The sequence below is a fragment of the Somniosus microcephalus genome, chromosome 1 (genome assembly GCF_052327205.1).
Source record: "Somniosus microcephalus isolate GS21.2 chromosome 1, FLI_Smic_1.0, whole genome shotgun sequence".
NCBI lineage: Eukaryota > Metazoa > Chordata > Chondrichthyes > Squaliformes > Somniosidae > Somniosus > Somniosus microcephalus.
Genome location: NC_140987.1, coordinates 245,972,176 through 245,986,241, shown reverse-complemented (window position 1 = coordinate 245,986,241; position 14,066 = coordinate 245,972,176). Strand labels below are relative to the sequence as shown.

At 48.5% G+C, this 14,066-nt stretch overlaps 1 protein-coding gene across 1 annotated transcript in view; it reads right to left on the bottom strand.

Annotated features, from left to right (window-relative positions):
* LOC147124691 (ADAMTS-like protein 1) overlaps window positions 1-14,066 on the bottom strand; it is a 145,448-nt gene that overhangs the window by 82,593 nt on the left and 48,789 nt on the right. Inside the window, exon 2 of the mRNA XM_085983963.1 lies at window positions 2,399-2,444. Coding sequence (XP_085840089.1) covers window positions 2,399-2,444 — 46 coding nt within the window. The remainder of the gene's footprint in view (window positions 1-2,398; window positions 2,445-14,066) is intronic.

Genomic DNA, 14,066 nt, shown 5'->3' with positions numbered 1-14,066 from the left:
AACAGGCGTCAGGCCCCTAATTTACATATTCATAAAGCCTGTTTCAGGTGCCTGAAAAATGGGCTCCACTAATTTGGCATCGGGACCAATGCCTGCGCTGACTGGGCGCAGTCCGTCTCACTGCTAAATTGGTCTGCTTTGTACCCTTTATATGCCTGAAAAACGGCTGCAATGCATACCAAGTTCTACCCCATTATCTGGTTATTTATCTCATCGCTGGTTGAGGGATCTTGCTGTGTAATATTTCTAATAACTAAATGAAGTGTTTTACAACATTTCTGAGAAATGTGATAAGAAGCTACTTCAATGCAAATGCCTGTCAGGATGTGAGGAACAATGGGAATGTATTTAGTTCTATGAAGCTTTCCTTTTTCACAACACAACCTAGATTTAGTCAATAACAGCTGCCAAAATGATCAGCTGATCATTGATAAAGCAGCTCAATGCGTGCAAATATTTAATACACTCTTAAAGAGGAAGGAAAATCAAAATACTCCCACTTAGGACCACATAAACCTAGAAATTCTGTTGGCTATATTAGTGGATGAATACTTAAGCTGTTCAGGTGATACTCCTGAGTCTGCTACTTAATGGCCCAGAAATTCGGGTCTCCACGGGCGAGTACGCACGGGGTACTCACCCGTAAGCCCAATGGAAGTGCCGGTTTTGTGCATGCACTGCGCATGCGCGGGAAACCGGCACTTCCATTCCCCTGACAGAAGGGGTTCAGTGGTGGAACACGTGCGCAGGAGAGGCAGCACGTGCGCATTGAACTTACGTTTGTTTTGCAGGTTTTCCCAGGAGGGTAAGTCTCCAGGAGTTACACTTTTAAAAAGCAGGTGTAAGGCCTGCTTTTTACAAGGTAAGTGGTGAATTAATTCAAATTAAAACATTTTTTCCACAGGTTTATTATTTTTAAATACTTTAAAGAAAGGTAAGTTTATTTTTAGCCCCATTAGAAAATGTAATTAATTTTTTCAAAAATTTAAATTATTGTTTAAAATAGTTATTTCATGTCATTTATAGTTTATTTTAAAAATGTGATTAAAAAAAAAAATATTTGAAGATATAGTGATGTTTTGGGGCTTATAGTATTTATAGATTTGACAGGTCTTCCTGTCAAACTTATGAATGAAGCATTCCCTGCTACCATTGGCTCTCCATGGCCCACGCATCGAACTAACTGCGCCCCTGGGATACGCAAGCACTGCGCGCCGGCAGTTGGAGGAGGCCCAGGATCGGAATTCCACGCAGGCCCACAGCTCAATGGCCGGCACGCAAGGTAAGTGCAGGTCGGGGGCTTACACCCGCGGGAAGCCCCCGACCAGAATTTCTGGGCCAATGTATGGCTGACCTAGATGAGAAAGCAATGTATTAAACATTGATACACTAATATCAGCAGGTTCCCAAGCCGATAGGAATGAATTCATATCTCACTTATTAAACGTAATTGAATTTGCTACCTCAAATAGATCTATTTATTTCAAGGGAAGTCGGAGTTACAGTTCAGCCTGGGAGCCAGTCAAAGCCCCAGAAAGCTCTCGAATGACTATGCAGTGGGTAGTGTGTGTTTTTAGGGTTGGGTGCCTCTGTATTGACTTCCAAGTGTCGCTTACCATTGCAGTGAAAAGAGACACTCTATAATGCAAACAGCCCCTCCCCAGGGACATCATCTAAAAATTAGAGCCAGGCCTTTCAGGAGTGAAGTTAAGAAACATTTCTACACGCAAAAGGTGGTAGAAGTTTGGAATTCTCACAAACGGCAGTTGATGCTGGGTCAATTGTTAATTTTAAATCGGAGATTGATAGATTTTTGTTAACCAAAGGTATTAAGGGATATGGGGCAAAGGCGGGTATATGGAGTTAGGTCATAGATCAGCCATGGTCTCACTGAATGGTAGAACAGGCTCGAGGGACTGACTGGCCTCCTCCTGTTCCTAAGTTCCATAACTGATATCTCTGGAATGGCTGGAAAGAAAAGGAGATCCAAAATCGCAAGTTTCTATGAAGAAATATTTTATGAGATGATACATATTTTCATTTCTTTCTATTTTTAGGTAGAGTTATGGAGAATACTTTGAATAAAAAGAACTCCTTCTAGACTCTCCTTGACCAAATCTCTGAATGAAAACAAAAAGCATCTGCCCAGTGTGAATTTTTACTAATTACTTCTGTGTATTTTCACTCCAGTCAGATAGACTAGAAATTTTAGAAGTGCATGTCTATCTCCCTGCTGAAACCCCTTGAGAGCCATGATTGACAGGAGCCCCACGGCCCATGTGGATAGCAGAAGCTAATGGTCACCTGTATCGGTGAAAAGCTAGTCATTGTTTTTTATTATGGACTTGTTTACTGAAGGGAAAAACCTAAAAAAGGGCTTTCAAAGTCAAAAACTTACCACACTGCTGCAAGTCCTGTATCGGATATTCAGCCCTTCACAGTTTCTATAGAAAAAACAAAAGATACTAATTAAGCGGGACAATTTTGTGGTCCATCAGAATGTTTGCTGTACAAAGCACTCTAGATATTGTGGTACATTTGAGCAGAAATTCTTAAGACAGTTTCAAGAACATATTCCAGTAATTTATTTAATTTATTCTATCCTACTTTGCACATCACTAGGTGCATCTCCTGGCTGCAAATCTCAGGCAGTAGGTCAGGATCATCATTGGGGCAGCAGATTCCTTCAATACTGTCGTCAGTGAAGAACCAGCAAGACATGGACCTGTACATTATTGACTGCATTAGAGTGAGGGCTGACTTTAAAGTCACTTAAGTCAGGCAACATTCCCTTAATCCAGACTTCTTCTCACCATCCTCCCTCGTCTATCTCCCCACAAAGTGCTTCAATGGCAAGTTATTGGCGGACACCAGCATATTGGAATAACTCAAACACACTTTTTTTGGACAATTTAGCAGAGTTTATATCAAGATCAATAATACCTCTGTTAATACATCATGTAATCTATGGTCCTTGAATTCCTTTTGCTTGAGAATAACAATGTGCATAAATAATGCACTACTGTATATTGCTCTCTGCTCCCTGTGTATTATAAATGTTATTATATAAAATGACCTCTCTGAATTGCTGATTTTTGCAGGTCTCACCATAACATGCACCTTCTACACCCGAGCAAACAAGCGATGACGCTATTTCCAGGTCATCACCAATGTCAGTCTTGGCCTGATATTGCAATGCACATAAAATTACCATCAGAATGGCCCAGTGAAGACACCATATCCAAAAGTTTCTCTTCACTAACCTCCACTCAGCACCTCCCCCAGCCACAGGACATTAGTTCCCTGGCACGTTGGGTTAAAACTGCATCCCTCTAATATGGGGCACCATGCATTAACCACACAGACTTAACTCTTAAAATTCACACCATTACAATTAAAGAAACATTAATATACTCTGTCAAGGTCAATACATGCCTGGATGTATTGGGCGGATGTGCAGTAGGTGGATGAGTGGTTGACTGACTATTTAGTGCAAAGGGAGGGGGGCGGGGGGGAGGTGGGGGTGGTCCTGGTGGTGGGAGCGGACTACAGGATTTCATTTGTTATGTTTCACACTAGGCGAACCTTTGCAATGTAGCTGGTCTGGCAATGGGTGTTCCATCTTCATCCACCTCCTCCTCTATGTTCTCCTCATCCCCTTTGTCCTCCTCCATCTGTTCACCACCCTCCTGTGGGCCTCCCTCCCGTGGGCCTCCCTCCCAATCACCTCCCTCCCGTGGGCCTCCCTCATGTGGGCCTCCCTCCCAATCACTTTCCTCCTGTGGGCCTCCCTCCCGTGGGCCTCCCTCCCGTGGGCCTCCCTCCCAATCACCTCCCTCCCGTGGGCCTCCCTCCTGTGGGCCTCCCTCCCAATCACTTCCCTCCTGTGGGCCTCCCTCCCGTGGGCCTCCCTCCCGTGGGCCTCCCTCCCATGCGCCACCCTCCCGTGGGCCTGCCTCCCGTGGGCCTCCCTCCCAATCACCTCCCTCCTGTGGGCAAGCCTCCCGTGGGCCTCCCTCCCGTGGGCCTCCCTCCCGTGGGCTACCCTCCCGTGCGCCTCCCTCCCGTGCGCCACCCTCCCGTGGGCCTCCCTCCCGTGGGCCACCCTCCCGTGCGCCACCCTCCCGTGGGCCTGCCTCCCGTGGGCCTCCCTCCCAATCACCTCCCTCCTGTGGGCAAGCCTCCCGTGGGCCACCCTCCCGTGGGCCTCCCTCCCGTGGGCCTCCCTCCCGTGCACCTCCCTCCTGTGCACATGCTAATCCCACCACAGAATGTCATCGTTGCCGTGGATGGTGATGGAGTTTCTCTTCTGATGTGCTGTCAGAAACACCCAAGGTGCCTCCCACCCTGATCTTGTAAATTTGAAATCCTCAAAGGTTGAAAATAGCTGTATCTACTCAAGCACTCTCTGCCAAATTTTTGCCAGAGAGAACTGAAACAGCAGCTCTAATAAGTGAGTTTTTATTCAGATGGGACAATGACGAGTTAAATTACCCACCTGTACTGCTGCTCAAATTCGCCTCTGTTTCCCTGGTCAGTTTCCTGATCCCTGGGAAACCTGTGCTGACCAAGTTAAATTTGGAGCCAAGATAAAAACAATTTAAAAATACCTCATTAACACCTCCTAAGTTCGTTAATTGAGCTAATAAGTACCTGCCTGCACCCAATTAGCAAATCCCCGACTTCGGTGAGTAAGTTTCTCGCTGGCACCAAACGCGCCTCCGTTAAACCTGGAAGAGAGCGCGTTGGAGCCGAGTGCGCTCCCACACTAAAAAAATCAATATTTTTTACCTCAGCCCGCTCACAACCCACCTGTTCCTGGGGATTAAAATCCTTTCCCATATCTCTGTAGAAAAAAATACAACTATATTTGGATAGTATCAAAAACCACTATTTGGTACACGGGTCACAAGAAATGTCAGTGTGGCAAATGGGAATACCAAATACTACACTGGTGGGCATAATCGTTATATTGCTGGGATAATGGAGAGGCGCTGTTTGTTACATCGAATCTGTGGCACACATGACCCAGAAGTACTTGATGCTGCCATTGGGTATAAAGCTGAAAAGTGCACACGGTATTGAAAAAATACAACATACCAAACTGGCCATCCATTTGTCCACAATCATGGTCCCCATTGCTTTTAATGGAACTGCTTTTTAGATGCCAAGTGAGGACAGGATTGTGTTTCACTGCAATACTCCACCCTCACATTCACCATTGTCTAAGCTCAGTAAACGCTTTTAAAATATTGGCAAGTTTACTGCCTCACGGAGATTCTCCATTTTTGGTTTCAGTAATATCCGTAATGCAAAAGATCATTATGCATTCTGCCGCGTCACAGTTGAAGACTGTCTATTTGTGCGAGCGAGGTACCAGATGCTGGCCGTACCAGGGAATATGGTATGTGCACGTGGACTTTAGCAAAGCCTTTGACAAGGTACCGCATGGGAAATGATTAGAGAAGATTAAGAGGAATGGAATTAGGAGGAGGATAGCGAACTGGATTCAAAATTGGTTAGAAGGGAGAAAGCAGCGAATACGAGTTCCAGGCAGTTTTTCAGAGTGGTTGGAAGTGGGTATCTGTGTCCCTCAGCTGACAAAGCAGCAATACTTATACATTGAATGGAGGTAGGTTCAGGGCTGCGGAAGAGCAAAGAGACTTGGGGTCAAATTCTAGGTTTTATCACAAAAGGTATAAAATATAAATGGTAAGAGGTAATAATGGGCCTACATTAAACTCTAATAAAACCTCAGTTAGAGTATTGCATGCAGTACTGGGCTCCAGACTATAGGAAGGATATTTTTTTTTCTATTCATTCACGGGACGTGCCCATCCCTAATTGCCCTAGAGAAGGTGGTGTTGAGCCACCTTCTTGAACCGCTGCAGTGCGTGTGGTGAAGGTACTCCCACAGTGCTGTTAGGGAGGGAGTTCCAGGATTTTGACCCAGTGACGATGAAGGAACAGCGATATATTTCCAAGTCAGGATGGTGTGTGACTTGGAGGGGAACTTGGAGGTGGTGGTGTTCCCATGCGCCTATTGCCCGTGTCCTTCTAGGTGATAGAGGTCGTGGGTTTGGGAGATGCTGTCGTAGAAGCCTTGGCGAGTTGCTGCATTGCATCTTGTAGATGGTACACACTGCAGACACGGTACGCTGGTAGTGGAGGGAGCGAATGTTTAAGGTGGTGGATGGGGTGCCAATCAAGTGTTGTCCCGGATGGTGTTGAGCTTCTTGAGTGTTGGAGCTGCACTCATCCAGGCAAGTGGAGAATATTCCATCACACTGCTGACTTGTGCCTTATAGATGGTGGAAAGGCATTGGGGAGTCAGGAGGTGAGACACTCACCACAGAAAACCTAGCCGCTGACCTGCTCTTGTAGCCACAGCATTTATGTGGCTGGTCCAGTTAAGTTTCTGGTCAATGGTGACCCCCAGGATGTTGATGGTGGGGGATTTGATGATGGTAATGCCAATGAATGTCAAGGGGAGGTGGTTAGATTTTCTCATATTGGAGATGGTCATTGCCTGGCACTTGTGTGGTGTGAATGTTACTTGCCACTTATCAGCCTAAGCCTAAATGTCATCCAGGTCTTGCTGCATGTGGGCATGGACTTCTTCATTATCTGAGGAGTTGCAAATGGAACTTAACACTGTGCAATCATCAGCGAACATCCACACTTCTGACCTTATGATGGAGGGAAGGTCATTGATGAAGCAGCTGAAGGTGGTTGGACCTATGACACTGCTCTAGAGAGGGTACAACACAAATTGTCATGGATACTGCCTGGTATGAGGAATTATAAATATGAAGAAAGATTTGAAAAACGGGTCTTTTTTCTTTAGAACAACGCAGATTAGGGGGCGATATAATCGAAGAGTTTGAAATTATGAAAGGGTGGATTGGGGTAGATAGAAGCAGATGGTTTCCAGTGATTGAGGATCAAGAACAAGAAGCCACAGATACAAGACTAAATGGAAGAGATTTAGAACAGAGGGCAGGAGAAACTTCTTCACACAGAGAGTTGAGAGGCTGTAGAATTCACTTCTAGAGTTAGTGGTTGAGGCAGAAACTGTGTCAACATTTAACATTAGATTGGAGAGAAGGATGAAGGAAAAGGGGTTGAAGGGATATGGGAACAGGGCAGGTAACTGTGATGAGAATTATTTTCTCATGTGGTGGGTAAACGCCAACACAGACCAGTTTAACTGAATGGCCTCTTTCCGTGCTGTAACTTCTAACTGTGAATTTCAGGAGAAAAGAACGTCATGGGCTGAGGGAGTGGGAAGAACATAATTGCATGCTGGGTAATAGCACAATACACATTTTTCATATGTAAAGTTTTAGGCCTAGAAATTCAGTTGGGCGCGCCAGCCGTTAGCGCCTTAGGAGGAGTAGATCTCGAGCGCTAGGCACTTATCGCCCGGGCGCAGCGCGATCTGCGCCTCTCCCCAACTTCAGGACACATTTAGCGCCGGCGCAAAGTCTTAGCGCGCGCCCTGCTGCGCGCGCAGATCATGACGTCATTTAATAGTGCAACGCCCTTTGTGCGCCCCAAACCGGAACTTCACTCGCGCCGGCCCATTGTGCGCCGGGCGGCCCGAGCGACTGTGAAGTGGAACGGTACACAGCCCAGCCGGGCCGCGGGGAGCGCTAATTAAAGGGCACTTACCCAGCAGTATAAAGGCCAGCCATTTTGCAGCATTCACTCTTGTGCAACGGTTTTTTGGACAGAGACCAAGGAGGAGAGTTTACTGGTTTGGACCAACACTTGGACAGGTATTTTTGGCTCAGGCCAGAGCTTACCAATTATCTTTGCCTTCATTCAGAGCTCAGTGTTTGCCAGCATATAATGGGGGCTGCATTGGGTGGCAACGCTGAATTTCAGCCTTATGCCAGAAGGGCTTACAGACGCCGTGAGAGAGTGGCAGCCCTGGCTAGACGCAGAGGGGGCAACAGGCGTCGCCAACTGAGGCCTTACCCACGCAGGGTATACCGCCAGCAGACCTCCTATCTGACCATGTCTGCCGCGATGTGTGTTAGGAGGCTGCGATTCCGAAGGGAGGTGGTTGCAGACATCTGCCGGCTGCTTCAGAGAGATCTGCAGCCACAGCTGATGCGCAGGACGTCTCTGTCGGTGGCAGTGAAGGTGACAGTGGCTCTCAACTTCTATGCCTCCGGCTCCTTCCAATCTGCTACTGGGGACATCGCTAACATCTCCCAGTTCGCCGTGCATTGCTGCATCCGCCAGGTGACTGAAGCCCTTTTCAGAAGGAGACATCAATTCATCTCCTTCCCCATGACCCTGGACAAGCAGCAGCAGCGTGCAGTGGGGTTTGCAAGAATAGCGGGCTTCCCCATGGTGCAGGGCGCCATTGACTGCACGCATGTGGCTTTGCGGGCACCTCTTGAGCATGCCGAGGATTACCGCAACTGGAAGGGCTACCATTCCCTCAATGTACAGCTGGTGTGTGACCACAGGCAGCGCATCCTAGCTGTCAATGCCCGCTTTCCAGGAAGCAGCCACGATGCCTTTATCCTGCGACAGACAACTATGGCTGACATGTTCCAGGCACAGCCTCCCCCAAGAGGATGGCTTATCGGGGACAAAGGCTATCCTTTGTGTACCTGGCTCATGACCCCGCTCCGCGCGCCCACGACCCCTGCTGAAGAGGCATACAACGAGAGCCATCAAGCGACGAGGAACCTCATAGAACCAACAATCGGCGTGCTCAAGCAACGGTTCCGCTGTCTCGATCGCTCCGGGGGAGCCCTCCAGTATTCGCAGGATCGAGTCTCCCAATTCGTCGTCGTTTGCTGCATGCTGCACAACCTGGCTATCCGCAGGACTCAGGCACTGCCACCTCACGTTGGACCACCACCTCAGGAGGAGGAGCAGGAGGAGCATGAGGACGACGAGGACGAGGAGTACCAGCCCAGGAGGGACGCATAAGGTCCAAGGGCCGCCCGTCGGCGGCTTATTGAACGTCACTTCTAGGCCCCCTGTCAGGGAATGGCTTGTGCCAATGATAGAACATGATTGCAGCCGCTCCGCAAGCCCTCAGCCGGTTAAGGCAACAAACACTTCAAAGATCAAACATGGACAATGTGAATAAATAAAATGCTTTATTGTACAAACTCTGGGCCCTTCCCACATGAAAACCAAAAACAGACGAAACCCCCAAAAAACACTCAAACACATTACTCGCTCCCACAACCTGGAGAGGATTAACAAAATAGGGCAACTAAAATGGCCGTCAATCTCGGCCTTCGTCAAAAACAAACATCACATCATCGGCCTTCAAAAAACAAACATCCAATTCTCGGCCTCAAGAAACAAACACAAATGGCCACACATTCGACTATTTGGCCCGCTAGGGCGATGCCTTGGCCATCTTTGGTTGGCCCCTGCCCGCCCTGCTGCTCCGCCTCAAAGTAAGGCCATTGGCTGCTGCAAGGCTGGGGGCAGGCTCCTGAGGGGCACATGTCATGACGGCAGATGCCCTTGGGGGTCGGCCTAGTCGAGGTCTGGCCGTCAAGCGGGCGGCTGTTGATTGCTGCAGCTGTGGCTGGCCAGCATCAGTCGCTGCAGCAGCTCCTGGCAGCTCCACTGGGGGACTGGCAGTGGCGGCTGGAGGAATGGCGGCAAGCTGGCGGATGGCAGGCGCTCGCTGGTCACCTGAGACACTGGCACTCGCCCGGGCCAGCACTGCAGCATGTGCACCAATCTGCCGAGGGACAGACCGCTGTGCTGCTGCAGCGCGCCAGGTGCCCTGGCGATGCCTGGCTGACACAGCGAGTGTGGCAGCAGTGAGTGCCCGTGTTGACCTGTCCACTGACCGCATCAGAGCAGCCAGTGACTGGACGGCACCACTGATCACCTGGCCAGTCGCTGACAGAGCTGCCCCGAATTCCGCCCGACTCGCTGCCTGATCTGCCCGGTATTCCGCCCGACTGGTGGCCTCTGAGGGCCCGAACTCGGCCACACTCCGAGAGAGGGAATCGATAGACTCAGGCAACCATGCCACTGCCGCCATGAGCTCCGTGTGCCGGCGCTCCGAGTCCGCGGACAAGTCTTCGAGGCGTTCCATCTCCTCGGCGAAGAGCATCTCCTGACTGGAGGCCGGACTCTCCCTCTGGGGAGAAGGCCGCCGAGCTGGCCGACCCTTCCTGCGTTGCTGGAGGCCGCTGGGCCCAGCAATTGGACTCCCCTCCGACGCATCCCCCCTCTGGAGAGAAGGCCGCCGAGCTTCCACCCCCCTCCCGCCTTTCTGCAGGCTGCAGGTCCCATGAGCTCCCCTCCCCTTCGACACTTCCGCCACGCTGCCCTCCAGGGAAGATGTGTCCCCTACATTGGCCTGGGTGGCCGCGGCTGAGGGTTCCCCTGATGGGCCGCCTTCCTCTTGCTCCTCCTCCTGCTCCTCTTCGGAGGGTCTGTCACTGGCAAGTTCAGGGACCTCCTCTTGACCATCTGAAAGCAGGAAGGCACAAGAGTAGCTTTAGAGTGAGGAGAGGGCGCCAGTGCAGGATGCATGAGTGGTGGCATTCAGCGCATTGGTCGGACAGTGGCAAAGGATGTAGATCTGATGCGCAAGTGGGACGAGAGAGGTGCAAAAGGTGATGTCCTTACCATTGCTGCCCAGAACAGGGTCGGCATCTCCACATGCAACGGGCCCAATCACCCGGCCACCCATGAGGTGCTCCACGCGATGTTGCAGGTCGGTGAGTGGCTGGATATGGGGTCGGCCTCCCCCGTTCGCAGTCCGGCTCTTGCGATTATTCGCCAGCTTGGCCTGCAAGAGAAAGGACGGCCTCTAAGTACAGAGTGTCGCCGTGATCTTGTGTGCACTGCCTCCCATGGTGGAATAGCTTGGCCAGTGTGTCGCCATGATCTGGTGTGCACTGCCTCCCATGGTGGAATAGCCTGGCCAGTGTGTTAAGTGCAGAATGTGCAATTGATGCTCATGCCTGTCCCATAGCTGCTGGATGAAGGCTGGCCATTAGAGCTTTCAGGTCCCTTTGCCCATAATGTGAGGTGCACATGCAAGGATGAGGAGGTCATTGGAAAGGGTACTCACCCTGACAATGCGTGTGAGGTCATTTAACTTTTTGCGGCATTGGGCACCGGTCCTGGGGACGTCGCTGTTGGCTGACAGCTTGGTGGCGACATGCCTCCAGGCTCTCCTGTAGACGCGGACCGTCGCCTTCTTGCCATTGTCCGGGTACAAAACATGGCGCCTCTTCTCCACAGCAGCAAGCAGCACACTCAGATCACGCTCTGAGAAGCGCTGCGCACGTTCACGGGCCTTCTCCATGTCTTCAGGCGCTATTTGGGTCCAGCAGCAGTGTTCAGGCCTAGCTGGAGGGCTCCACTATCCAGGGCGTGGCAGCAGACACAGTCGACCCTTCCCCCTTAAGAGCTGGCCGGCGCCAGGGTGTCTGCTGTCAATCACGAGATGGCCGCACCTGCGCTGCGCCCGGCCTCGGCGCTATCGATCACCACCTCCGGCTTAGCGCCCAAAGAGAGGCATCCAGCAGCAGTTTTAGCGCTCGCCCGAACTCCTAGGGCGAAGCTAATGAATATCGGAGAAGTGTCCTCGATTTGGCGGCGGACGCAAACTTTAGCGGACGCCCCACTTTAGCGCCCCAAAAGTGGCGTCAATGAATTTCTAGGCCTTAGCGTGTTGTACCTGCAGCCAAGTACATTTTTGATTAGCACTGCTTTGTGTGTGCAGCTTTTTAATACAATAAATCTATTACATACACAGCTGTAGTCCAGAGATTATCCAATTAAGCCATTACTGTCTGTTTTGTATCATTTTATATCACAATGCTGCATTGTTAAGTGAAACAATACGTTGAGGACCAATGATCCAGCTGGCAATGTGAAGTACATGCACTGGCTGCTCTAACACCTGAAAACACAATAATTTTACTCATGCACCATAAACATCAAAATGGACCAGGGTTACTGCTGTGGGTGATGGCTACAATCATTTCTGCAATGATTTTTGTCAGAATTTCAAGAATTTAAACAATGACCATTCTGTTTTAATTTGAGTAGAAAATATACATAGTGTGAAAAAAGGTTGGTGCTTTGAAACTGAGAGCATCAATAGGGACCTTATTTTAAAACCACACCAGTCCCCAGTGTGTGAGGCTATGCAGTAAACTCTGAGCTGTCAGTGCCAGTACTGTAAAATGTAAAGCTTAATATGGGCAGTAAATCATATTTAAGCTCAGTTTTGTTAAAGCAGTAACTCATAAGGTGTGAATTCAAACTTTCACTTAAACTAGTTCCATGTGGTGATTTACATTCAAAGAAGCAGGAAAAGTACCACTGCATTCTACATTGAACAACTACCCAGCTAGGGTCAGGTAACTCCATGTCACCTTTAGGCTGGTATAAAGTTAAGGCACCCATTGCATTTAATGGAGCTGCTCTAAAGTGCCTCCCCGTTAGTGATGTCATGTTGTGGTACATAACCCTGTCACTCTCATCACTACCCCCAACTTCATCCCTTTTGAACTATCCAATCAACACCCACTCCTGCCCGCCCCTTGGTTTTGCTATCATTCACCTTCTCCTTCACCCACCATCTACTCCCACTGCTCCCCCTAAGGGCAGATACCAGAGGCCCCCTCACCCTGTTTACCTTTCTCTTCACCTCCTACCCTCCCGTTCCTCAGAGGTTTGATAACTATTAAGATTCAATTTAAGTTTTTTTCTAAATCAAATTAGAATGAGGAAAGAAACTATCTTTCGAGCTATTTCTCTCTCTCTTTCTCTCCCCCATTATGCCCCCTCTGTCTCACCCCTGAACTGTCTCAACCCTCTTCTCTCTCTCTCGATATCCTTTTTCTATCACCCCCCTCATGACCAACCCCTCTCTCAAATGACTTCTCTCTCTGCCTCTCAATACCCTTCTCTCTCTCTCCATCAACCTTCTGCTTCCCTCTCCTTCCCAACAACCCTTCGCTCTCTCAATTCGCCTTTTTCTCCTGTCCCCTTAACGCCCTTTCTCCAATCAACCGCACGTCAATCTCCCGTCTCTCCACTTTAAACCTACCATTCTCTCTAAAGCACCACTTCTTTCTCTCAAACCCTCAGACTCAACCCTCCCTCTTATTCTCTCAACCCTCCCTCTTATTGTCTCAACCTTTATCTTTCTTACTGTCTCCCTTAAGCTCCCCTGCTTACTCTTCCTGTTTTGGAAATTTCTGTTGCAAATATCTACAGACACATAAATAACAAAAGAAAAATCAGGATAGGGCCACTAAGGTACACACATGACAAACTCATGGTAATGACACAGAAATGGCAGAAATATTAAATAATTACTTTGCCTCAGTATTTACCAGTTAGACTAACATTGTGGACATGACATGAGAAGAAGAGATCATAAAAGATATAAAGACATTTAAGATAGAAAGGGGGGAAATAATGGATAAATTAATCAAACTCAGAGAGGCTAAAACCCCATGTCCGGTGAATTGTATCTGTGCATATTAAAAGAAGTTAGGGAAGAGATAGCAAAGGCACTATTACATACATCTAACAATTCATTAGAAAAGGGAATAGTACCAGAGGACTGGTGGACAGCTAATGTGATTCCTACATGTAAAAAGGGAGATAGAATAAGCTCAGGGAACTATAGACCAGTTAGCTTGAGGTCGGTGGTAGGAAAGATAATAGAATCCTTACTCAAAGATATAATAGAAAAATATCCAGAAACTGAAAATATAATAAAGAGTAGTCAGCACAGATTCCAAAAGTTAAGGTGATGCTTGACCAACCTTATTGAATTCTTTGAAGAAGTAACAGAAAGGGTGGATAAGGGTAATGTAGTAGACGTAATATATTTGGATTTCAAAAAGCCTTCGATAAGATACTGCATAGTAGACTCAGTTCTGGTCTCTATTATAAAATAGATATAGAGGCACTGGAGAAAGTGCAAAAAAGGTTTACTACAATGATACCAAAATTGAGAGGTTATACCTATCAGGAAAGATTGAACAGGCTGGGGCTCTTTTCTCTGAGGGGTGAAGTTTTTAAACATTTGT